General features: G+C 43.2%; 2 protein-coding genes and 1 long non-coding RNA gene across 4 annotated transcripts in view; 2 read left to right on the top strand and 1 right to left on the bottom strand.

Moving 5' to 3' along the window:
- The window catches only part of LOC106561971 (anoctamin-1), a 70,329-nt gene extending 67,546 nt beyond the window's left edge, over positions 1-2,783 (top strand). For both annotated transcript variants that reach the window (XM_082957738.1, XM_014126465.3), the window contains exon 25: positions 29-2,783. In XM_082957738.1, the coding sequence (XP_082813864.1) occupies positions 29-241 (213 nt within the window). In that variant the 3' untranslated portion in view covers positions 242-2,783. The remainder of the gene's footprint in view (positions 1-28) is intronic.
- Positions 2,784-5,530: 2,747 nt separating this feature from the next.
- LOC106561969 (FAS-associated death domain protein) lies at positions 5,531-7,181 on the top strand. The gene is made up of 2 exons (XM_014126461.3): positions 5,531-5,909; positions 6,353-7,181. The coding sequence occupies exons 1-2, from the start codon at positions 5,612-5,614 to the stop codon at positions 6,640-6,642; spliced, it is 588 nt and encodes a 195-aa protein (XP_013981936.2). The 5' UTR covers positions 5,531-5,611; the 3' UTR covers positions 6,643-7,181.
- Positions 7,182-7,742: 561 nt separating this feature from the next.
- Positions 7,743-12,664, bottom strand: LOC106561970 (uncharacterized). Its single transcript, XR_001318948.3, has 3 exons — positions 12,430-12,664; positions 9,114-9,199; positions 7,743-7,826 (listed from the first exon to the last, which is right to left on the bottom strand). It is a non-coding gene; the product is annotated as an uncharacterized LOC106561970 (long non-coding RNA).
- Between the last annotated feature and the right edge of the window lie 14,531 nt (positions 12,665-27,195).

The following is a 27,195-nucleotide window of genomic DNA, read 5'->3' as shown; positions in this document are numbered from 1 at the left end:
CAATCTGTACCATCTTTTCTCCTTCTAGAATGTGGTGATGCTGATGAGTGACTTTGTTGACTGGCTGATCCCAGACATCCCCAAGGACATCAGTCTGCAGATCCACAAGGAGAAGATCCTCATGGTGGAGCTCTTCATGAAGGAGGAAGAGGGCAAAAAGCTCCTCCGAGACAGCCACGCCAACCAAAGTCCTCTTCAGCCCCGATCTCGCCCTGCCTCACATACACCTTCTAACTGCTAGTGCCCTGGTGGGTGGCTCCATCTGCCCGTTCATCTGGTCTGTTCAGAAACCTTCAGCCCCCCTGTCTGGACTTGGACACTCCACATACATACACAGTGGCCTACTCAAGAAAAGAGGGAGGCAGTTATTGGCAGGCTTCTGCACGTGCACCCCTTCTGAATTATAGCAAGTCATTGCCCAACCTTTGGTGAATCAGGCAGAAGGCTCAGAGGGCTGTTTTTCTCTTTTGCACAAAAATTATACAATGCAGGAAAACAACATGTAGATCTTTTTTGAATATGCAATTTTGCTAGCTAATGTTTTTATTTTGTAACTTTTGCCTTTTTAAGACACTGAGATCAGGTAAAGGAGCATGCCATTCTGCTTGTTTACCATGCCAATTTTCTCTTATGTCATGTGTTTTATGTCCTGTTTGTTATTATATTAATTCATATCTATCATGGGCTAGGTTTCCATCCAATCGGCGACAGATTTTCATGCAAATATTCTACAATCCACATAAAAACAATGTGCACCTTTTCCCACCAGAGATGTCTCCATCAAATGTACATGTTGCAGATAAAAGTATGTGCATGATGACTTAGTGCACATAAAAATATATTTTGCGGTTAAATTCCAACATACCGAACACAAAATAGCCTACAAGTTAAAGGTTTCCATCACATTTTCAAATTTACTGATGTTTTCTCACAATTGTTTTTTACTTTATATAGCGAGTGTGCTAATTCTGGTACTGGCAAGTGTGCTCTAGCCAACGTATCTGCGCGCTGTTGGCTGGACTGCGTATATAGCCTACGTGATGATATTATTATGGACAAAAGAGCGAGATTACTTTTATTTGTCAAACAGCAGCCAAGCATCGATGATCATGTCAACTATTTCAAGGAGAGGAAGAAGGTATTTTGTCAGCTCATTTTGTATATAATTTGTAACTAAACTACTTTTTAATGCATATCCAATACATATTCAATATTGAATCCTATCAATATACACAGTCTACAAAACATTATTGACTTGCACCCCTTTTGCCCTCAGAACAGCCTCAATTCATCAGGGTATGGACTCAACAAGGTGTCGAAAGAATTCCACAGGGTTACTGGCCCATGTTGACTGCAATGCTTCCCACAGTTGTGTCAAATTGGCTGGATGTCCTTTGGGTGCTGAACCATTCATGATTCACACGGGAAACTGTTGAGCGTAAAAAACCCAGCAGCGTTGCAGTTCTTGACACACTCAAACCTGTGCGCTTGGCACATACTACCATCCCCGTTCAATGGCACTTAAATCTATTGTTTTGCCAGTTCACCCTCTGAATGGCACACAAACTATCCATGTCTCAATTATCTCAAGGCTTAAAAATGATTCTGTAACCTGTCTACTCCCATTCATCTACACTGATTGAAGTGGATTTATCAGGCGGCATCAATAAGGGATCATATCTTTCACCCGGATTCACCTGGTCAGTCTATGTTGTGGAAAGAGAAGATGTTCCTAATGTTTTGTACACTCAGTGTATATGGTTTGTAAAACAGGAGAAACTTTCATACATTTTTTCTTAACACAAGAAAAACAACATTATTAAAACCTTTTTAAAAACTTCACGATCGAACCAAGGACATATTTACAAATGAAGCACAAAAACAAACGAGAAGAGAAAAAAAAATGCTATCCTTTGTTGTACCATGTCATGTTTTGCTTGTTTGTGACCACTGTTTCTTATACAGTAGGATCTGTAATTCTATGTCTGTGTTTAGGAATGTGACAGACCTTTGATTTAGTCTCGTTTGTGCCATGAGACTTCTGATCAAACAGAAACAAATGTAGATACTTCACTTCAATGGAATGACATGAAACCTGCCCCCCAGACTGTTGGAATGTGTTACATTATTCACAATTAACAATTATTCTATATATTTTATATTTTCAATGATATGTACGCTATTTAACTGTCTTCAACTTCTATTTTGTGTGTCTACGGTATTGGAATGTATCAACATTGACCTCTTGCAATATAATATGTTTGGAATATTACATTACTCCTGGATGGAAACCCAGGTGTTTGTACTTTGATACTGATTATATGAGATGTCTTTCATTTTGCTTATAGAGAGAACTCTTGATGGCCATTAACATAGTCTAAAATGTATTTGTTAGGACATTGCAGAATATTGCATCACCTCATATTTAAATTTCTGATACAAGGACATGTTCTTTTTTTTTTTTTCACTACTAATATTTTATGTTCATTGTATGACTTATAGGCCAATGCTGAATGGCAGCCACCTTACCTTGTTTTTGAGCTAGTGGCATCTTATTCCCAACTGATATTTCAATCTTTGATATTCACCTTGATATACTAGAGCAGTAGAGAAAAACGTGGTGTTTAAATATTTGCCTGAATTGTACAGCAACATTACAACTATATTTGATTAGGATAGCACTACATTTATTTCATATTTCAGGCTTATATTTCCACTGGAGGTCTGTCAGCCTAAAGTAAAAGTTTTAGGATATTTTAATTACAATAAAATAATACAAGTTATGAGAAGTGTTATATGTGTTTGTATCATGTGTTCGTTATAGAATTGATGTCTACTTTCAGCAAATGCAATACAATGTTTTCACCCTGAACATGGAACAAAAGCACCCCCAGTGTAAATCAAAAGCGAAATATTGGCAAGAACTGTCGTGTGTGTGTGTGTGTGCGTGCGTGCTTGCGTGCGTGGGGCAAGGAGGGGGTAAGCAGAGGGCGCATGTGGACATGACTGAGGCTAGGAGAGGACGGGGTGAGGACGTGAGAAGGTGTGTGGAGAGATCTTCTGTTGAATCTGACAATTAATCTGGATGGTTGTACAGTCGTCTCAAATAAAACTGTGAAGGACCACGGCGTTACTCTGGACCCTGATCTCTCTTTTGATGAACATATCAAGACTGTTTCAAGGACAGCTTTTTTCCAGCTACGTAACATTGCAAAAATCAGAAACTTTCTGTCCAAAAATGACGCAGAAAAATGAATCCATGCTTTTGTTACTTCTAGGCTGGACTACTGCAATGCTCTACTTTCCGGCTACCCGGATAAAGCACTAAACAAACTTCAGTTAGTGCTAAATACGGCTGCTAGAATCCTGACTAGAACCAAAAAGTTTGATCATATTACTCCAGTGCTAGCCTCCCTACACTGGCTTCCTGTTAAGGCAAGGGCTGATTTCAAGGTTTTACTGCTAACCTACAAAGCATTACATGGGCTTGCTCCTACCTATCTTTCCGATTTGGTCCTGCCGTACATACCTACACGTACGCTACGGTCACAAGACGCAGGCCTCCTAATTGTCCCTAGAATTTCTAAGCAAACGGCTGGAGGTAGGGCTTTCTCCTATAGAGCTCCATTTTTATGGAATGGTCTGCCTACCAATGTGAGAGACGCAGACTCAGTCTCAACCTTTAAGTCTTTACTGAAGACTTATCTCTTCTGTAGGTCCTATGATTAAGTATAGTCTGGCCCAGGAGTGTGAAGGTGAACGGAAAGGCTGGAGCAACGAACCGCCCTTGCTGTCTCTGCCTTGCCGGTTCCCCTCTTTCCACTGGGATTCTCTGCCTCTAACCCTTTTACAGGGGCTGAATCACTGGCTTACTGGTGTTCTTCCATGCCGTCCATGGGAGGGGTGCGTCACTTGAGTGGGTTGAGTCACTGACGTGGTCTTCCTGTCTGGGTTGGCGCCCCCCCTTGGGTTGTGCCGTGGCGGAGATCGTTGTGGGCTATACTCGGCCTTGTCTTAGGACGGTAAGTTGGTGGTTGGAGACATCCCTCTAGTGGTGTGGGGGCTGTGCTTTGGCAAAGTGGGTGGGGTTATATCCTGCCTGTTTGGCCCTGTCCGGGGGTATCATCGGATGGGTCCACAGTGTCTTCTGATCCCTCCTGTCTCAGCCTCCAGTATTTATGCTGCAGTAGTTTATGTGTCGGGGGGCTAGGGTCAGTCTGTTACATCTGGAGTATTTCTCTTGTCTTATCCGGTGTCCTGTGTGAATTTAAATATGCTCTCTCTAATTCTCTCTTTCTCTCTTTCTGTCTTTCTCTCGGAGGACCTGAGCCCTAGGACCATGCCTCAGGACTACCTGGTATGATGACTCCTTGCTGTCCCCAGTCCACATGGCCGTGCTGCTGCTCCAGTCTCAACTGTTCTGCCTGCGGCTATGGAACCCTGACCTGTTCACCGGACGTGCTTGTTGCACCCTCGACAACTACTATGATTATTATTATTTGACCATGCTGGTCATTTATGAACATTTTAACATCTTGACCATGTTCTGTTATAATATCCACCCTGCACAGCCAGAAGAGGACTGGCCACCCCTCATAGCCTGGTTCCTCTCTAGGTTTCTTCCTAGGTTTTTGGCCTTTCTAGGGAGTTTTTCCTAGGGAGTTTTTCCTAGCCACCGTGCTTCTTTCACATGCATTGCTTGCTGTTTGGGGTTTTAGGCTGGGTTTCTGTACAGCACTTTGAGATATCAGCTGATGTACGAAGGGCTATATAAATAAATTTGATTTGATGTAGAGATAATCCATTTTATTTGTTTTTAAGGATATATACAGATGGTTGAAAGGATCCAGTCAGTGGAAGGGTGGGGGCTGGGGTGTATATCCCAGATTTTAATGTTGGAGTGTGTATACGGTTAACTGATTGTGTCAGTGTATGGGGCAGAGATGATGGCCATGATTGTAGGTTTGAGATGGGTGGAGGAGGTGAAACCACGCGGTGGTGATCTGCTCTGATTCTGGCTTCAGTGTTGACTACTGTGAAGACGGGCAAGTCGAATAGGGGAGACTTGTTTGTCGAGATGATGGTGCTGTTAATGGGATTGGAGAGGATGGGAGTGGTGGTCATCTTTTGTAGGGTTCCCACCCATGTGGGTGAAGAGGGTAATGAGAAGGGGGGGGGGGGGAGACTATGGTTTGGGCATAGAGGTTTGAATGCCACGTTGTGGATGATAGGGAGACATGAAACAGGTATGTGTGATGAGTGTTTAGTGAAGGAAACAGTGGAACATGTGTTGATTATTTTGTGAATTGTATGGCGTAGATAGGGAGAGATTGTGTGAAAGGGTTAGAGAGGCAGGACAGGGTTGGGGTTTGGGTGGTGTAGTGGGGGGAGACAAGAGGAGGGAAGTGGTGTCTATTGATCTATTTCACTTTCTTAGAGGAACAGGACTAATTAAGAGAATTGAATGTAGTTAGGTCGTGCCTGGCCTCCCACTACAGTACAGTAGGTGGCAGTGTATGCACCTTGAAAGTTGGATGCGACCCGCCAACCCAATCCCAAAGAAGAAGAAGACCTGTCGTGTGAGATATTTACTTGGTTCACTACAGTCAAGATGAGTACGTTTAACAGCGTTTTGCTGAAGATTTCAGGTGAACTTGTTGGTGATCAATTGGAGAAAATGAAGTTCCTGTGTATTAAAGAAATAGGAAAAAATCGTCTCGAGAAGATGACCAGTGGCTTACAACTTTTCACGGTCCTAATGGAAAGAAATAAACTTGGACCTGACAACACAGTATTTCTAGTTTCGCTTTTGACCGACATTAGTCGCCTAGATCTTGCGGACAAACTTACCAACTGTGAAAGTCAATATGCTGGATCACCGAATTCTCTTCCTAACGATGAGGAGCAAGGTAAATTAAGTGGTTTTCCCCACTCCCGAATATTAATGGAAAAATGTTGAAATACCATAGCATAGGCCATTTTTTTATTGGGCTGTGACGCCTGTTTCAACAGTTACTGTAAAGTGGAGATGTTGCTTAGTCATTCTACAGAGGGAAGTGCCCAATGTCTTGTTGAATGTATGTGAGAATGTATCAGAGATCATGGCTACATGTTATCTGGGGAACCCTGTCACTACTGCTATGAAAGATATTAGGCTACGTTGTCACTATCTTTCTGACATGCTCTCCCATACAGTAAATGTTTGCCAATGTATTGTATTTCCTCTGAGGGCAAATATAAAATGCAACTGTATGCGTCAGATAATGTATATACTGTATATAGTGCATTGTGTTGGAAATATGACTTTTGTAGTTGACTTATTTACATTCCATGGCATCTTCTCTTTTCCCAGCAAAACTTGACGTTGCAACAGAAGTGATCACTAACCGCATTGGAAGGAAGTGGCAAACATATGGTCGTAAACTTGGTCTGCCAGAGGCCAAACTGGACCATATCGCGCAGAAGCACCCGAATAACCTGGAAGAGCAAGTGGTGGAGCTTTTGAAGGAATGGCGGAAAATGCAGAAAGCTGAGGCCAAAACAGACACTTTGATACAGGCCCTTCGCTCCTGTGATCAGAACTACACTGCTGATCGGATACAGACAGAACTTGAAAAACTTAATGCCAATGGTGGACAGTGAAAGTGTGACAAACAATCTTCATCTTTTCTTAGGCCTCTTATGTTGTTTACTCAATGCATTATTTATTCATTGCTTTCACAATTAGTTTGGTGCATTTTATGGAGAGTTTCCCAGTGCACTCTGGGTACATACATTCCTACTACATATTGTAAGGGAATTTGGGAGAAACTTGATTGAACTATGGATATAAAATTGTATAGATAATGTGCATTTAAATGTGATATTGATGTATCCACTGTTGAGATTAGTAAAAAAAAAAGTATGTTTCCCTCAAGCTGGTAAAAATACTTTTCTAATTATTTAATGTTGAAGTAAACTCAAAAATGGATTTGTTTATGATTGTTGTCATGCCATTCCAAATTCAACAAAACCCACAAATGTTTCTGTTTGGGGTTACTGTGAACATGTTCCATAGTTGCTGTAATACTTGTTCAAAGCATTATAATACTTATGTTGAGTAAAGCGTGTTGTATGGGCACATATTTGGACTGTATTGAAATGGAAATATAGATACAGATGAAGCTTTTGATTTCAATTGATCAGATTTTTATTGTGATTTATTAGAGACAAATTACATTAGTAGTTCTACCACGAGAGCTCACTCTACTCCTTCAGCTGAATGATCTTGAGTCCATCGGAAGTGAAACCACAGGTATCCAACTGTTACTATTGGGGGGGGGGGGGGGAAGGAGAAAAAAATGGTGATTATTTAATCACATAAAGCTATGTCCAGTGTGATCAGGGGCGAAAATCTGATATCAACTTTGGAGGGGACAATTACATTAAATTTTCTCAAGAGCAATTCCTGAGGGGGACACCAAAAGTAGTGCTGTAACACATAGCCTACATTGTAATATGGTAAATGTATATTGAGGAACCAAAGAAATAAGGTGTTTGCCGTACTCCTAACTACCGGTACCCAAAACTACACAACTAATCACAACAGCAATACCATTGCCTTTAACAAATCTTAGTTCAGTCACCAGTTTAAGTTGAGAGTGGGGGTATCCATGGCATTTTCCAATTATGTTCCTATTTTACAAGTCAAAAAAATTGAGAACCTTTCATAATGTTGCCAAACAAAGACTCAACAAACTTACCTGAGACTCCCTGTCTCTGCCAGTCTGTCCCTGCATATCTGTCCCCAACTCTGCTGTCTGTGTGCCATCTTTTGCCTGCTCTGCCTAATGACATCATTGTGAAACATTTCCATTAGAATTTCATTTCTTTCTTATGAACATTTTATCAACTAGTCTTTGAGATATTAGACTACTAGGGTTCTTACTTTGCGTTTTGGTGTACTGAAAAATACTCTGATGTCCGTCTTATTTTTCTGCCATTTTTCTACCTGGCTGGCTGGCTACACACACACACAGTGTGTAGGTTATTTACAGTAGGAGATGGGCTTCTATCATCTTATCTTTTATCATTCTATTTGGGCTTCGATCTAAAAGGTAGCTAGCAAATGTAAAACGGATAAAAATGACAAGAGTTGACAGCTGTATGAGTTCACCATTTACACAACATATGCTGCAACCTTTTGTAATTTTAATAGTTTGTTTCATATTGGCTGGCTTCCAACAATAGCTGAATTTGCAAAGCTAGCGAGCACCAATTCCGTTTCAGTGGTGTTTGCTATAATCTTTGCTACCCGGGTTAAATAAAGGTGAAATAAAATAAATTAATTAAAGTTCCCTTGCGACAATTTAGCTTTTGCAATGAGACCATTAAATATATTTAAGACAATGGTAGAAGAGAGTGTAGTTCTGTTCAGCTTGGACTTCAGTTTATCGCTAACCTTATCACAGGGACTTTGAAGCACTAACTTACATCATCTGCATGCTGATCTTGGAATAAATTGACGATAGCAAAGATTCCATCTTTGACGAGGCCACATAAATGGAATAATTACTAGCTAGCTTAATAGTTAATATTTGCCCGCTAGCTCTGCATATTCAGCGAGTGTGTGTGCGCGATTGACTGGATTAACCTCACGCCTTTCAGACAGTGGATACCACCCCTCTGTTACCTTGCCAACTAAGGAACTGGCAGTTGATCAAACCATTGTGAGGCAAATGGTCGGGGGGTCGCAATCTTTTGAAATGTAAAAACGCGCTATTAAGTGTCTATAATCAGCACAATTGCTTTCATTGCGTATTATTAATATTATTTAAATTACATAGTTATGTTTCAGTGATATATTGGGGGGGACAAATCATATTTTTCCCAGGATGGGGGGGTCGTGTCCCCCCGGGATTTCCGCCCCTGAGTGTGATATATCCTCCCACCCTCAATGTCACAATTCTTACATTGTTATTAAGCTCTAGATATATTAGCACTGGGGAAGAGGTATCTAGGGGGGCGGAATGAGGAGGTGTGATCCGGTCACGCAGCCTTGGCCTAGATTGAATCATCCAAACCCAAGTACAGTAAATTGTTCAGCCTGTTCAGCCTGTCAATGTCGTTCTTACTCATAGGAGTGGCCTCGCCGAAAGACACGTTGTTGTTGTCGGGGAAGGGCACCGTGGTGGGGCGGTTGTTCTTGGAGAAGGCGTACCTGTAACCACACCAAATCACAATACATCAATATTCAGGCCTACTCAACAATGTCACTGCTGAAGGTACAATATAGCTTGGCCTGAATGAAAGCTTACTGACTTTAAGCGTCAGCTGTCAGAGCAACTTACCGATCGCTGCAGCTGTACACAGCCCATCTAAATAGCCCATCCAACCAACTACCTACCTCATCCCAATATTAGTTTTAGTTTTTCTGTTCTTTTGCACACCAGTATTTCTACTTGCACATCCTCATCTGCATATATATCACTCCAGTGTAAATTGCTAAATTGTAATTTATTTATTGCCTTACCCCTTACTTCATTTGCACACATTGTATACCTGATTTTTCTATTGTGTTGACTGTATGTTTGTTTATTCCATGTGTAACTCTGTGTTGGTGTTTTTGTTGCACTGCTTTGCTTTATCTTGGCCAGGTCGCAGTTGTAAATGAGAACTTGTTCTCAACTGGCCTACCTGGTTAAATAAAGGTGAAATATATATTTTTTTAATTACACCCTCCCATCCACCCCGACCAAACACCCTCCTTTCGTTTTGGCCTTAAGTAACCTTATGTCTTATGTAGCCATACCAAACATAACGTATAATGCTAATTTGAGTGTCCTGGATTTACATTTACTATGTTACATATAGTCTATGAGACCAGGCTGCCATTCTAGCCAATGAGAAGGCAGATACAGGTGTGACAACAGGGACAACTCTGATATAAAGTGTTTTTTTCTCAAAGTTTCCCGGGATGTCATGTGTCCTACTCATTAGACTAATAACAACCTAAGCATTACACAACTTCCATTTGATCAAATAAGCCACACATACTGTAGCAAATAAGCTATTCTATTTTTTGTTAACCAAATTCGACACTCATTGACGTTCATACAAAAACTCTCCACATGCTGGAGTAGACATATTTTTGGCCCAGTTATTCCTCTCTTCTGTTCCTCTCTGGCCTCCCAGAACGGCTTCGCCTGGTACAAACCGGGCTACTTTAATCGAATCCCCTCGTTTGGAGAAAAGGCCATTCCTTTCATCCAATCAGCATGTCCAAATGGAAATTTGGACATTGACCCATCCCACTGTAGGTTACAGTATCTTGTCAGCATATAAAGAGGAAAGTTGCAAAAAGGATCAAAGTTGTTGATGAAGATAAGCAGTCTAATAATCCTCTCGTTTCTTGTTGGAGTATGTTTCATGAGCAATGATGTGTTCTTGGGAGCTCCAGCCACCCTAGTCATAGAATGTTCTCTCTGCTACTGCACGGCAAGCGGAACCGGAGCGCCAAGTCTAGGGCTAAAAGGCTTCTGAACAGCTTCTACCCCCAAGCCATAAGACTTCTGAACAGCTAATCAAATGGCTACCCAGACTATTTGCATTGACACCCCTCCCCTTTTTTTACGCTGCTGCTACTTGCTGTTTATTATCTATTATCTATGCCTATTCACTTTACCCCTAGCTACATGTACATATTACCTCAATTACCTCGACTAACCTGTACCCCCGCACATTGACTCGGTACAGTTACCCTGTGCATATAGCCTCGTTATTGTTATTTTATTGTTGCTCTTTCATTTTTTACTTTAGTTTATTTAGTAAATATTTTTTCTTAACTCTTATTTTTCTTAAAACTGCATTGTTGGTTACGGGCTTGTAAGCCAGCATTTCACAGTAAGGTCTACACCTATTGTATTCGGGGCGTGTGACAAATAACATTTGATTTGATTTGATTTAAGACCTATTTGCAGGCACGAAGATTGTGATTAAAGAGCACATTGGGAAAGATGGAGTCAGTCAGAATGACCAGGGGGCCTCATTTATCAAAGGTGCGTGCACACAAAAAAGTCTCTAAACCTTGTGTGCACCAGTTTTCCCGCAAAGGTTGGTATTTATAATCTCCATGCAAATCTCAAACCATGCGTGTCCACAACTTCTAGAAGATTAATAACTGTTTTGCAAGCAAAAAGGTTTGGGGAAAATGGGAGGTGTTTGAATTATAATAACAGTAGGCTAATAAGGGCATTAAAAGGTAGGCCTAATGAGAAAACAGATGAATTTTCCATTGGCATAGCAGCATGTTGTCTAATATGTTTATTTTACTTTTATTATATAGGCCTAAATCATAATGCAGGACATGTCTCTCATCTTCTGACATTACTGGTTTAAATTATTCACGCTGCACAACAAATAGTAGGCTACCATTAATCAATCGCTTATTCAATAGCCAACTAATGCTCGAAAGTAAATAGACTGGTAGCCTTGACAGTATGGGTAGGCTACATAGGATTAGGAGCATGACATCATAGCTTTTTAATTTCAGAGCCTACACCAAGGCAGGAAATATGAACAGGAGATAGAAACACAATCATGTATTGATAAACTAAATATTGAACAACAATGTGTCTTTTACATAGAAGTGTGGGCCAATAGCATTTACTTTTAAATTGTTTACAGAATGCAACATTCTGTCCACACCTCTACAGAAATAAGGTCATATTTGCCGTTGTGCTTTCTTTTAGGAACTTTCATGGCCCATTTCCAACTTCTCCAAATCATACGGCAAATGAGGGCATTTTTGTTACCATAAAAGGATGGCGTTTTCCAGGCGGGGTTGTAGCCCTCGTTCACCACCGCACAAATATAACATGTGTCTGATTTATCAATATAATATGAATCTGAGTGTGTGCGACAGTTTGATAAATCCCAATCATTTGTAGTGCAAGCAAATCCTAGAATCTCCACGTTAGCCAGAATTTAGTACGAAATGTATGCATGGTCAATAAGTGAGGCCCCCGGGAGTGTTATGATGTTGATTTTATGTGTCAAAACAGCCAAAAAAGCATGAATTGTGGTTCTGAAAAATACAGAAGGATGAAGTGGAATGCTATGATTTTCGAAGTAGGGCGTAATGATATGATTACACTGCCACCTGGTTGAATAAAGATGGCTGAATAGACGCACATGCCTGGTTCTTCTAGCGACAGCTAGCATAGTACTACATGGTGTCAGAAGTAAAGTAAACGATAGTTTCACCGAAAGCTATGGAACCACTTTCACCCCCACAAATCCTGAGCCTGGAGGGCAACATATCAGAAAATCAGAGAATATACAACAGTTCAAGATCTGAGTGCTAGCGAAAAAAGACAGAAAAACGGAGAGATGCAATGTACTGCTACACTGTGTGGGAGAGTAAGCACAAGAGCCATTGAATACACTCACATTCGTGGACGGAGAGTGAGAGTAAATCAAACCGAACATCCCAAAGTTTGAGGACTACTGTACACAAAGACCGGACGAGACATTCAACCAGTTTGTCAGCGACCTATCAAGAAACTGTGAGTACGAGCATTTATTGGATGGAATTATCAGAGACCGTATTGTGGAAGGCATAATGGACAATGACACTCGTAGGTGAACGAACCTTAGACAAGTGTATTGACATATGCCGTGCAGCGGAATGCACAGTAACCGATGGTAGACGAGTGCTCCCGTGGCTGCGGGAGACAACGCTGTTAATACTGTCATGCAGCTGTCATGCAGTGCTCAAACGCCAACACGGCGCACATGCGCGGAGGCAGATCTGGGTGCATTGCACAAAGCAGAGAGGACAAACAGTGTGAAATCAAAAAGAGGGAATAAATTAAAGCAATGCTGATCAAGATGGCACCATAGTAAACTGCAAATGCTGTTGAAAAACACATGCTTGATGAAGATGCCCAGCTTATTGAAAAACATGCACAAACTGCCAGATCCTAATCACTTTGCTAATATTTGCAGCAGCAGAAATGTACATGAACTCCTTGACTGACTCGAATGAGGAGCTAACCTTAATCTTCGCTTACCTTTTGGAATAAACAGCACACAAGAAGTGTTCCACAAGAGAATGGCACAACTTTTCATAGACATTGAAAGAGTGGTGACATACAGTTGAAGTCGGAAGTTAACATACACCTCAGGCAAATACGTTTAAACCCAGTTTAAAAATTCCCTGTCTTAGGTCAGTTAGGATCACCACTTTATTTTAAGAATGTGAAATGTCAGAAAAGTAGCAGAGAGAATGATTTATTTCAGCTTTTATTTATTTATTTCACATTCCCAGTGGGTCAGAAGTTTACATACACTCAATTAGTATTTCGTAGCACTGCCTTTAAATTGTTGTGTCAGACTTGTGTCAAACATTTTGGGGAGCCTTCCACAAGCTTCCCACAATAAGTTGGGTGAATTTTGGCCCATTCATCCTGACAGAGCTAGTGTAACTGAGTCAGGTTTCTAGGCCTCCTTGCTCGCACAAGATTTTTCAGTTCTGCCAACAACTTTTCTATAGGCTTGAGGTCAGGGCTTTGTGATGGCCACTCCAATACCTTGACTTTGTTGTCCTTAAGTCATTTTGCCACAACTTTGGAAGTATGCTTAGGGTCATTGTCCATTTGGAAGACCCATTTGCGACCAAGCTTTAACTTCCTGACTGATGTCTTGAGATGTTGCTTCAATATATTTTACATTTACATTACATTTAAGTCATTTAGCAGACGCTCTTATCCAGAGCGACTTACAAATTGGTGCATTCACCTTATGATATCCAGTGGAACAACCACTTTACAATAGTGCATCTAAATCTTTTAAGGGGGGGGGGGGGGTGTTAGAAGGATTACTTTATCCTATCCTAGGTATTCCTTAAAGAGGTGGGGTTTCAGGTGTCTCCGGAAGGTGGTGATTGACTCCGCTGTCCTGGCGTCGTGAGGGAGCTTGTTCCACCATTGGGGTGCCAGAGCAGCGAACAGTTTTGACTGGGCTGAGCGGGAACTGTGCTTCCTCAGAGGTAGGGGGGCCAGCAGGCCAGAGGTGGATGAACGCAGTGCCCTTGTTTGGGTGTAGGGCCTGATCAGAGCCTGAAGGTATGGAGGTGCCGTTCCCTTCACAGCTCCGTAGGCAATCACCATGGTCTTGTAGCGGATGCGAGCTTCAACTGGAAGCCAGTGGAGAGAGCGGAGGAGCGGGGTGACGTGAGAGAACTTGGGAAGGTTGAACACCAGACGGGCTGCGGCATTCTGGATGAGTTGTAGGGGTTTAATGGCACAGGCAGGGAGCCCAGCCAACAGCGAGTTGCAGTAATCCAGACGGGAGATGACAAGTGCCTGGATTAGGACCTGCGCCGCTTCCTGTGTGAGGCAGGGTCGTACTCTGCGAATGTTGTAGAGCATGAACCTACAGGATCGGGTCACCGCCTTGATGTTAGTGGAGAACGACAGGGTGTTGTCCAGGATCACGCCAAGGTTCTTAGCACTCTGGGAGGAGGACACAAGGGAGTTGTCAACCGTGATGGCGAGATCATGGAACGGGCAGTCCTTCCCCGGGAGGAAGAGCAGCTCCGTCTTGCCGAGGTTCAGCTTGAGGTGGTGATCCGTCATCCACACTGATATGTCTGACAGACATGCAGAGATGCGATTCGTCGCCTGGTTATCAGAAGGGGGAAAGGAGAAGATTAATTGTGTGTCGTCTGCATAGCAATGATAGGAGAGACCATGTGAGGATATGACAGAGCCAAGTGACTTGGTGTATAGCGAGAATAGGAGAGGGCCTAGAACAGAGCCCTGGGGGACACCAGTGGTGAGAGCGCATGGTGCGGAGACAGATTCTCGCCACGCCACCTGGTAGGAGCGACCTGTCAGGTAGGACGCAATCCAAGCGTGGGCCGCGCCGGAGATGCCCAACCCGGAGAGGGTGGAGAGGAGGATCTGATGGTTCACAGTATCAAAGGCAGCAGATAGGTCTAGAAGGATGAGAGCAGAGGAGAGAGAGTTAGCTTTAGCAGTGCGGAGAGCCTCCGTGACACAGAGAAGAGCAGTCTCAGTTGAATGCCCAGTCTTGAAACCTGACTGATTAGGATCAAGAAGGTCATTCTGAGAGAGATAGCAAGAGAGCTGGCCAAGGACGGCACGTTCAAGAGTTTTGGAGAGAAAAGAAAGAAGGGATACTGGTCTGTAGTTGTTGACATCGGAGGGATCGAGTGTAGGTTTTTTCAGAAGGGGTGCAACTCTCGCTCTCTTGAAGACGGAAGGGACGTAGCCAGCGGTTAAGGATGAGTTGATGAGCGAGGTGAGGTAGGGGAGAAGGTCTACGGAAATGGTCTGGAGAAGAGAGGAGGGGATAGGGTCAAGTGGGCAGGTTGTTGGGCGGCCGGCCGTCACAAGACGCGAGATTTCATCTGGAGAGAGAGGGGAGAAAGAGGTCAAAGCACAGGGTAGGGCAGTGTGAGCAGGACCAGCGGTGTCGTTTGACTTAGCAAACGAGGATCGGATATCGTCAACCTTCTTTTCAAAATGGTTGACGAAGTCATCCGCAGAGAGGGAGGAGGGGGGGAGGGGGAGGAGGATTCAGGAGGGAGGAGAAGGTAGCAAAGAGCTTCCTAGGGTTAGAGGCAGATGCTTGGAATTTAGAGTGGTAGAAAGTGGCTTTAGCAGCAGAGACAGAAGAGGAGAATGTAGAGAGGAGGGAGTGAAAGGATGCCAGGTCCGCAGGGAGGCGAGTTTTCCTCCATTTCCGCTCGGCTGCCCGGAGGCCTGTTCTGTGAGCTCGTAGTGAGTCGTCGAGCCACGGAGCAGGAGGGGAGGACCGAGCCGGCCTGGAGGATAGGGGACAGAGAAAATCAAAGGATGCAGAAAGGGAGGAGAGGAGGGTTGAGGAGGCAGAATCAGGAGATAGGTTGGAGAAGGTTTGAGCAGAGGGAAGAGATGATAGGATGGAAGAGGAGAGAGTAGCGGGAGAGAGAGAGCGAAGGTTGGGACGGCGCAATACCATCCGAGTAGGGGCAGAGTGAGAAGTGTTGGATGAGAGCAAGAGGGAAAAGGATACAAGGTAGTGGTCTGAGATTTGGAGGGGAGTTGCAATGAGATTAGTGGAAGAACAGCATCTAGTAAAGATGAGGTCAAGCGTATTGCCTGCCTTGTGAGTAGGGGGGGAAGGTGAGAGGGTGAGGTCAAAAGAGGAGAGGAGTGGAAAGAAGGAGGCAGAGAGGAATGAGTCAAAGGTAGACGTGGGGAGGTTAAAGTCACCCAGAACTGTGAGAGGTGAGCCATCCTCAGGAAAGGAACTTATCAAGGCGTCAAGCTCATTGATGAACTCTCCAAGGGAACCTGGAGGGCGATAAATGATAAGGATTTTAAGCTTGAAAGGGCTGGTAACTGTGACAGCATGGAATTCAAATGAGGAGATAGACAGATGGGTCAGGGGAGAAAGAGAGAATGTCCAATTGGGAGAGATGAGGATTCCAGTGCCACCACCCCGCTGGCTCGATGCTCTAGGGGTATGCGAGAACACGTGGGCAGACGAAGAGAGAGCAGTAGGAGTAGCAGTGTTATCTGTGGTAATCCATGTTTCCGTCAGCGCCAGGAAGTCTAGGGACTGGAGGGTAGCATAGGCTGAGATGAACTCAGCCTTGTTGGCTGCAGACCGGCAGTTCCAGAGGCTGCCGGAGACCTGGAACTCCACGTGGGTCGTGCGCGCTGGGACCACCAGGTTAGAGTGGCAGCGGCCACGCGGTGTGAAGCGTTTGTATGGCCTGTGCAGAGGGGAGAGAACAGGGATAGACAGACACATAGTTGACAAGCTACAGAAGTGTTGTTTCTTGTATTATTGTCTCTTGTGTCTTTAGAGAACTGTTTCACTTTGATATCCTTTTTCTTCTGTCCTGATTTTCTCTTTCTTTTCTTCTGTTAACTAGATATTCTTTGTTGTTCTTCGTTAGCTAGCTAGCTTCTTCCAAAAGAGTCCCTAGCAACTGCTTAGCAACTGGTAAACAATTCAGCTAGCTAAGATAACTACAATTTTATGAAAAATAGTTATTTTTCAAAAGCCTATCTTCTTTGTTTGTTGCTTGTTTTTTCTCCTATTCAGTCTTGCAGTTTTCTTTTGCTTTTTTCCGATGTACTTCACTCTAAAAACCATGTAAATTTCAATATTTGTAGGAGCTCATTTTTCAGCTGCTGCTGCTCAAATTGGAGTTCCGGAACAAACATAATATAATATAGCCACATAATTTTCCTTCCTCATGATGCCATCTATTTTGTGAAGTGCACCAGTCCCTCCTGCAGCAAACCACCCCCACAACATGATGCTGCCACCCCGTGCTTCACGGTTGGGATGGTGTTCTTCGGCATGCAAGCCTCCCCCTTTTTCCTCCAAACATAACGATGGTCATTATGGCCAAACAGTTCTATTTTTGTTTCATCAGACCAGAGGACATTTCTCCAAAAAGTATGATCTTTGTCCCCATGTGCAGTTGCAAACCGTAGTCTGTCTTTTAATGACGGTTTTGGAGCAGTGGTATCTTCCTTACTGAGTGGCCTTTCAGGTTATGTCGATATAGTACTCGTTTTACTGTGGATATAGATACTTTTGTACCTGTTTCCTCCAGCATCTTCACAAGGTCCTTTGCTGTTGTTCTGGGATTGATTTGCACTTTTCGCACCAAAGTACGTTCATCTCTCTCCTTCCTGAGCGGTATGACAGCTGCGTGGTCCCATGGTGTTTATACTTGCGTACTATTGTTTGTACAGATTAACGTGGTACCTTCAGGCGTTTCGAAATTGCTCCCAAGGATGAACCAGACTTGTGGAGGTCTACCATTTTTTTCTGAGGTCTTGGCTGATTTCTTTTGATTTTCCCATGATGTCAAGCAAAGAGGCACTGAGTTTGATGGTAGGTCTTGAAATACATCCACAGGTACACCTCCAATTGACTCAAATGATGTCAATTAGCCTATCAGAAGCTTCTAAAGCCATGACATAATCTTCTGGAATTTTCCAAGCTCTTTAAAGGCACAGTCAATTTAGTGTATGTAAACTTCTGACCCACTGGGATTGTGATACAGTGAATTATAAGTGAAATAATCTGTCTGTAAACAATTGTTGGAAAAATTACTTGTGTCATTCACAAAGTAGATGTCTTAACCGACTTGCCAGAACTATAGGTTGTTAACCAGACATTTGTGAGTGGTTGAAAAACGAGTTTTAATGACTCCAACCTAAGTGTATTTAGACTTCTGACTTCAACTTTACATAGATGACCTACTCGTCTTTGGAAAAGACAAGAAGGAACATGACAGCAGACTGGAACAGGTTCTGGACAGGGCCAGAAGTGTGAACTTGAAGTTCAACAAGGAAAAGAGCAAAATAGACATTCGAGAGGTGAAGTACCTTGGTCACACACTCAGCCAAGATGGAGTCAAGCCAGACTCCAGCAAAGTAAAGGAGTCGATGAAATGGAGACACTCAAGGACAGCCAAGTCTTGGAGAGGTTCCTGGGTATGGGGAAATACCTGGCAAAGTTTATTCGACACTTTTTAACACTCACCAATCCACTGAGAGAGCTGTTACAGAAAGACATTGCATGGCACTGGAACGAATGACATGAAGATGCAGTGATACTAACATCAAGAAGACCGTAGTGTATAACACACAAACATCACTCAGATGCTACAATGTCACACAGCCGGTAGAGCCATCAGTGGACGCCTCCAAAGCAGGCCTGGGAGATTCAAAACAGATCAGTTGTGGCATACACTTCAAAAGCACTAACCAAGGCTCAGACCAACTATGCTCAGATTGAAAAGGAAACACTGGCCATTATGTTTGGATGGCTGAAATTTTGTCAATTCATATATGGCAAAGGGACAGAAATCCGGACTGACCACAAACCACTGGTTTCCATCTTCAAGAACCCCCTGGGAAGCACATCACCGAGAATACAGTGACTCCTCCTGAAACTGTAACCCTACCAGCTGTATGTGGCCGATACACTCTCCAGAGCATTTTTCAAAGTCTGGGCCAACTGTGCGCTGTCCTTTGGGGCTCCCGGTCACGGCGGGCTGTGACACAGCCTGGAGTTTGTTCCTGCGATGCAGTGCTTTTGACCGCTGCGCCACTCAGTCGCTATCTGATGTGGTGCCGTGCCTTCTCAACCTTGAGGCACACTTGAAGTCAACTACTGTTGCAAAACATTTGGCACAGATCCTCCTGAAGTCACTGCGTGAGTGCTTTGCATGCATGCATGCTGAATCTTCTGGCAGCCAACTTCCATGCAACCCCTGCAGCAGCTTGCCTGATAGACCCAAGTGTGTCTCTGGCACTTCACTCAACAGAGATGGAGCCACTGATTTGGGTGGCAGAGTCTTTTGTATTTCAGCAAATCAAAGTGTACAGCCGTGGAGCAGCAGGACCCCAGCAAGATGCCAGCACGTTGAATCCAGCAAGCATCTCGAAATATAGCTTCTTCGCATCGGAAATTGTGTCTGAGGTCACTGTCCAGCCGGAGGGTCAACCTGGCAGGGCATTAAGTGGGCTTATATTTATCCAAAGCTGTGCCCTGTGGTACTGGATCTGGTTTCTGCCCCTGCGTCCCAAGCGTTAGTGGAAAGAATATTCAGCCTGTCATCAGGCTTGAGAATCCAAACGAGCACCTCTCTGGAACACAGAGTCTTATTGAAGATAAACCAGACAATCTTGTTTGCTTGAACAGAAACACACACTGGCGCTGCCCATGCTCTCACAGACATCATCATGACACAGAGATCTTATGTATATCCAAGTCTATGGCCCTTGCCCAGGGACAAGAATTGAAATCCCCCAGAAATGTACTATTGGCCTACAACACATAATAAAAGGCTCCTAGTCTCCCATGCATAGGCTACTTTCTGTCCCTAACACTAAAACTAAAATAAATAATATAACAACGAAATATAAATGGTTTTATCAAACTGAAATAAAAACAAATAAATTAAGACTGAACTAACTGAAATTAAACTGAATTTCAAATATATAAAACTAAAAACTAATACAATCAAAACTAAATCACAAACATAACCTTGCTATCAAGGCACAGAATCAAAAACAGAAAACCTTCTATGACCAAACTGGAAAGGACCTGCCTGCATTGAGGAAGGGTGACTATGTGTTCAGGACTACCACAGGACTACCACAGCCGTTGTCACTAAGGTAGAGGAACAGAAATCCGGACCTATGGTACTGGTCTGTGACACAGCCTGATTAATTTAACAATTAAAGTAATCGTCCACGTCTCCCATCTCCACAACCACAGTCTTCAGCTGGGAGTAGTACTCGATGGTCACCTGGCCGTTCTCCATGCCAAAACCAGGGAGACTGTTTTCTAACCTTTAGTAGAAAACAAAAGCATCGAAAAACCCTGGTTGTTAATATTATTGCACCCATTGACTTCAAGCGAAGAGGTGGTGCCATCTAATCGAGCTAAATGAGGCATAAGAGCCTTGTGAGCCTAGCTAGCTAACGATGTGTAGCCGACACAGCAATAGCTACTGTTCACTGCTCATGGTATAAGTGCGAAGTGACACGTGTCAGAACATGGCCATTATTCTAAAAATAAGCTGATAGTTTTTAAAATTGTGCGCAACCATCGGCATCTTCTAAGAACGGAAGATAATGAAAAAGAGGGGAAGCCATCTCACAAAGCACCCCCTCAAGAAGAGAACACGGACATACAATCTATGCCCACTGCAGGCCCTCAACGTACTCTGAGTGGATGGGCAGTCAAACACACTACCAGATATGAGTGAGAGAAAAAAAATTTCAAACCAAAGACTGTAGTTAAAACAGAGACATTATAGACCACACGGGAAGTTAAGTTTAAAGAAAATTAGAAAAAAAGTTATACACATAACACTGTTCTTTAGTTAGCACAAACTGTTTACACTATTCCTGTGGTTTGATAAAAATAATAATAATAATAATACTCAGCCTTCCCCCATATCTTGTGTTAGCAAATGTTTTTGTATTTTTAGCTGGGAGACGCGATTATATGATTATGCTGCCACCTGCCGGAAGAGGGAGTTAATGGTGCAGTTGAATAAAGATGGCCGAAAAGACACACACCTGCTTCTGGTAGCGACAGCTAACATCATTTTACATAGGGCACCGATAAAATGTGTTATCAGTGGCATCTCACCAGGTATTGAGGCTCAATGGTTTAGGTTGAATATGCCAGGAGTTGTGGATGCACGTCTCTTGACCCGTATGGCAACCGGAAAGGAGGATGAAAGTCTATCGGTTTTACTGTTGTTTGATGAAGAGTTTCTTCCGATACAGGTGAGAGTGTATGTCCAAAAGCCGCTGCACGTGTCAAGTGTTTGAGGAAGGAGTCTGAGGAAGCACAGTGTTGCAATTGTGGTAGGAATCATGTTCCCAAGTTCCCAGAGTGCCCTGTAAGGTAGCTGATCAAATCAAATGACTATCATTTTTAGCTACACTGAACAAAAATATAAATGCAACATGTAAAGTGTTGGTCCCATGTTTCATGATGTGAAATTTAAAAAAAATCCCATAAACTTTCCATACACACAACAAGTTTAGTTTTCAGATTTTGTGCACAAATTTGTTTACATTCCTGTTAGTGAGCATTTCTCCTTAGCCAAGATAATGAGGAGTATTTCTATCTGTGATAAAGCCATTTTGTGGGGAAAAACTCATTCTGATTGGGTGGGCCTATACCCTCCAAGGCCCACGCCCTGGCTGCACCCCTGCCCAGTCATGTGGAATCCATAGATTAGGGCCCAATTGTTTAATTTCAATTGACTGATTTCCTTATATGAACTGCAACTCAGTAAAATCTCTGAAATTGTTGCATGTTGCGTTTATATTTTTATTCAGTATAACTAATTTAATTTGCTTGTGATAGTTGCTGATACTATGCTCCTATTTAACCATAATCAGAACATTTTCAACCAACCTTTATTGGCAATACTTTTTTAGTTCTCAATTCAGAAGGCATCAGTATCATAAACTTCTCTGTCCTGTTGCAGGTGGCACTCCAAAAACAATAGACTATTTAGAAAAATATTAAATCCACTTTTTGATACTCGCAAGGAGGTTCCTTGCCATCTTAGCTGCCGGAGATCTCGCATTTCCCACAACTTTGCAGCAACTAACGTTAGTCATGTCTAAGTGCCGCCAGAGATACTGGATATAATGACAATGGGATTATTTGTCCACAGAGCAGCACAACGGTCTTTCAAGTTCCCGCCTATTACACTTTTAGATTGGTGGATACATCTTGTTATTTGAATACTTTTTAAAATATTCGATGAGGGTTGTTGATGTCAATCACCTGTATTCAATGGAGAGTGAGATGCAATGCTAGCTTAATGAATTCGCATATACCTCCTCAAAAACACCCACTGGGACAGACATGATTTTACATTTGGTTGTCAACTAACGTGAATTCAACATGAAATATATAAAAAAAAAGGTCACCATGTCATTGGATTTAGGTTGATTCAACAGCATCATATTGAATTTTTTTGGGGGAAATGATGTGGAAACAAAGTTAATTCAACCAGTTTTTTCCCAGTGGGCAGGGCCAACTCCGATATAAAGGGTTTTTTCTCAAAGTTGCCAGGATGTCACCTGAATCAAGCTTATATCAATACACTCCTAACAGCCGAAGCATTATCTATTTAATAAAATAATCCTCACGTATCAATATAGCAATACATTTTTAACTGATCAAATTCAACACTCTACTTTGGACTGGATGTGTCAATGTGTAATTTATAAATGTATAATCTATGAGCACACCAAAAAATGTATGGGGCACAAAGTGCGTGAGGATGACTGTGGGGTTGTCCAGAGGGCAAATTGGAGAATTTTGCATTTTTCAAACACCTGAGACAGATTTTTCCGGCAATCTAAAGCCATAATCATTAGGCTTAATTCTATGTCAAAACTTTGTCATTTTGTCTGCATAAGCATACCACTTCAGCTGTCTGTATCCTCCTGACTGTTGGTTATTTTTTTAAATAAACTAATTATGCTTCTCTGCATCTTTGCAAAAAATCTGGGCAAATGAATGTGAGTCTTATTCAGTACATTTAGTTATTGCTTGCTTTTCTAAAGTCTACCAACCTTGCCAGCAGGCATGCCAACTAAGATAAACTCAGCAGAAAAACACTGTCAACTGTGTTTATTTTCAGCAAACTTAACATGTGTAAATATTTCTATGAACATAATAAGATTCAACAACTGAGACATAAACTGAACAGGTTCCACAGACCTGTGACTAACAGAAATTGAATAATGTGTCCCTGAACAAAGGGGGGGTCAAAATCAAAAGTAACAGTCAGTATCTGGTGTGGCCACCAGCTGCATTAAGTACTGCAGTGTGTCTCCTCCTCATGGACTGCACCAGATTTGCCCGTTCCTGCTGTGAGATGTTACACAACTCTTCCACCAAGGCACCTGCAAGCTCCCGGACATTTCTGGGGGGAATGGCCCTAGCCCTCACCCTCCGATCCAACAGGTCCCAGACGTGCTCAATGGGATTAAGATCTGGGCTCCTCGCTGGCCATGGCAGAACACTGACATTCCTGTCTTGCAGGAAATCACGCACAGAACGAGCAGTATGGCTGATGGCATTGTCATGCTGGAGGTTCATGTCAGGATGAGCCTGCAGGAAGGGTACCACATGAGGGAGGAGGATGTCTTCCCTGTAACGCACAGCATTGAGATTGCCTGCAATGACAACAAGCTCAGTCCGACGATGCTGTGACACACCGCACCAGACCATGACGGACCCTCCACCTCCAAATCGATCCCACTCCAGAGTACAGGCCTCAGTGTAACGCTCATTCCTTCGACGATAAACGAAAATCCGACCATCGCCCCTGGTGAGACAAAACCACGACTCGTCAGTGAAAAGCACTTTTTGCAAGTCCTGTCTGGTCCAGTGACGGTGGGTTTGTGCCCATAGGCGACATTGTTGCCGGTGATGTCTTGTGTCTGATGTCTCATTAGCAAATGTATTTATTTACATTTTATTTTATTTATTTAACCTTTATTTAACTTGGCAAGTCAGTTAAGAACAAATTCTTATTTACAATGACGGCCTACCCCGGCCAAACCCGGACGACGCTTGGCCAATTGTGCGCCGCCCGATGGGACTCCCAATCACGGCCGGATGTGATGCAGCCTGGATTCAAACCAGGGACTGCAGTGACACCTCTTGCACTGAGATGCAGTGCCTTAAACCGCTGCACCACTCGAGAGCGAAGAGAAAGAGCAGGTGAGCCAGCTTGATGGAAAGCAGAGGGGGGCAAGCAGAAAGAACCATGTCTTGGTAATCTGTATCTTGCAATGTCTTGTCTTGCAGGAGAACCCTTTTAAGTTCCACGTAGAACCCTCTGTGGAAAGCATTCTACGTGGAACTCGAAAGGCTTCTACGTGGAACCAAAAAAGGTTCTTCAAAGGGTTCTCCTATGGGGACAGCCGAAGAACCCTTTTAGATTCTAGATTGCACCTTTGTTCCTAATAGTGTACTGGCTAAAAACTATACAATAGTACCTGAGAATTAATAATGAATGATCTGCTTAATGTGAACAGATTCTGGGCAGAGGAAACACTTCACATCTAGAAGAGGCTGACAGTGCATCACACAGTGCCACCCAAACAACACAAACAAAGATTTCCACACAAAGATGGTGAAGGGCGCATTATTATATCCTCCTGATTCCTGATTACAAGCAAAAACGAAAGTAGGAAGTACCAGTGACTTGCTCAATACTGAAGTGGTCAGATGATGCAGATGTTAAGCTACAGGACTGTTTGGCTAGCACAGACTGGAATATGTTCCGGGATTCATCCAATGGCATTGAGAGAATACCACATCAGTCACCGGCTTCCTCAATAAGTGCATCGATGACGTCGTCCCCACAGTACCCCAACTAAAAGCCATGGATTACAAGTAACATCCGCACTGAGCTAAAGGATGGAGCTGCCGCTTTCAAGGAGCAGGACTCTGACCCGGACGCTTATAAGAAATCCCGCTACTCCTTCCGACAAACCATCAAATAGGGAAAGCTTCAATATAAGACTAAGATTGAATCCTACTACACCAGCTCTGACGCTAGTCGGATGATGGCCGGACTTGCAAACTATAACAGACTACAAAGGGAAGCCCAGCCACGAGCTACCCAGTGACACGAGCCTACCACATGAGATAAATTACTTCTATGTGCTTTTAGAGGCAAGCAACATTTAAGCATGCATGAGAGCACCAGCTGTTAAAAACAACTGTGTGATCACGCTCTGCGTAGCCGATGTGAGTAAGACCTTTGAACAGGTCAACATTCATAAGGTCACAGGGCCAGACGGATTACCAGGACGTGTACTCAGAGCATGCGCTGACCAACTGGCGAGTGTCTTCACTGACATTTTCTGACATGTTTCAAGCAGACCACCATAGTCCCTGTGCCAAAGAACACCAAGGTAACCTGCCTAAATGACTACTGACCCGTATCACTCACAACTGTAGCCACAAAGTTCTTTGAAAGGCTGGTCATGGCTCACATCAACACCATCATCCCAGAAACCCTAGTTCCACTCCAATTCACATACCGCCCCAACAGATCTACAGATGACACTATCTCTACTGCACTCCACACTGCCTTTTCCGACCTGGACAAAAGGAACACCTACGTGAGAATGCTGTTCATTGACTACAGCTCAGCGTTCAACACCATGGTAAACTCAAAGCTCATCACTAAGCTAAGGATCCTGGGACTTAACACCTCCCTCTGCAACTGGATCCTGGACTTCCTGAATGCCCCCAGGTGGTAAGGTTAGGGAACAACACATTGGCCACACTGATTCCCAACACGGGGGCCCCTCAGGAGTGCGTGCTTAGTCCCCTCCTGTACTCCCATGACTCAATGGTCAAGCACGACTCCAACACCATGTAGTCATGGCTCTATGTAGTGCTGTGTGCCTCCCATTGTCTGTTCTGGACTTGGGGACTGTGAAGAGACCTCTTGTGTCATGTCTTGTGGGGTATGCATGGGTGGTTGAGCTGTGCGCTAGTAGTTCAAACAGACAGCTCAGTGCATTGACCATGTCAATACCTCTCATAAAAACAAGTAGTGATGAAATCAATCTCTCCTCCACTTTGTGCCAGGCGAGACTGACATGCATATTATTAATATTAGCTCTCTGTGTACATCCAAGGGCCAGCCGTGCTGCCCTGTTCTGAACCAATTGCAATTTTCCTAAGTCCTTTTTTGTGGCACCTGACCACACGATTGAACAGTAGTCCAGGTGCAACAAAACTAGGGCCTGTAGGACCTGCCTTGTTGACAGTGCTGACAAGAAGGTAGAGCAACGCCATATCATGGACATACTTCTGTCACGAGCGGGTAGAACTGTTTTAGGATGAGTCAAGCGCAGGAGACTGAGGTCCGTTGGAACAAACTTGATTTAATAAATCCAAAGGCAAAATCCATACGGCTGGGAGCACAACAGTCAAAAAGACTAAAAGAAGCTCCGCTCAAAAGGGCAGACGGGGCGCAGCCCGGCAACCCTACTGCCTATACAATAAGTCGTAACCCAAACAATATAACACCACACGTAACAAAGAACAATCCCGCACGAATCCTAACTAAACACAGACAGACTAAATACCCCCCCACTAATGACAAACACGAAACAGGTGCAATCAAAAAACAGTGAATCCAACAGTCCCTCATCTGGATTAATAGCTACCTAATGTTTAATTTACATAAACATGGAAGTTACTTATAAATGAACGAACAATGATAACAAAACATTCACCACCGTGAGGTTTACAGACTCAGACACTTATGGCCTCTGTTCTATGATCACACCATACACAATTTTATTTCCATCTCTCATCACACAACAAAATGACATTCCAGCTGAATCTGCTGTCTTGTTCCATGTCAGCTGGACCGGTTTTTAATTTCTCCACTTCCTCCTTCTCGTTCCTAATAGAATGATAGAACAAGACTTGGAAAGCAACAAAAAGACACACCAAACATAACAGTATTAACAATGTGATAAGCTATGCATAATTATATATGCATGAAAACCAAAGTCTGAGACCATGACAATTCCCACACTCTCTTTGCCTGACTCTATGCATCAGGATACATTTCTTCTGGATTCCACA

This window comes from Salmo salar, chromosome 11 (genome assembly GCF_965601325.2).
Source record: "Salmo salar chromosome 11, fSalSal1, whole genome shotgun sequence".
Lineage (NCBI taxonomy): Eukaryota > Metazoa > Chordata > Actinopteri > Salmoniformes > Salmonidae > Salmo > Salmo salar.
Note: the sequence above shows the minus strand (reverse complement) of the source record. Positions and strands in the feature narration are given on the sequence as shown.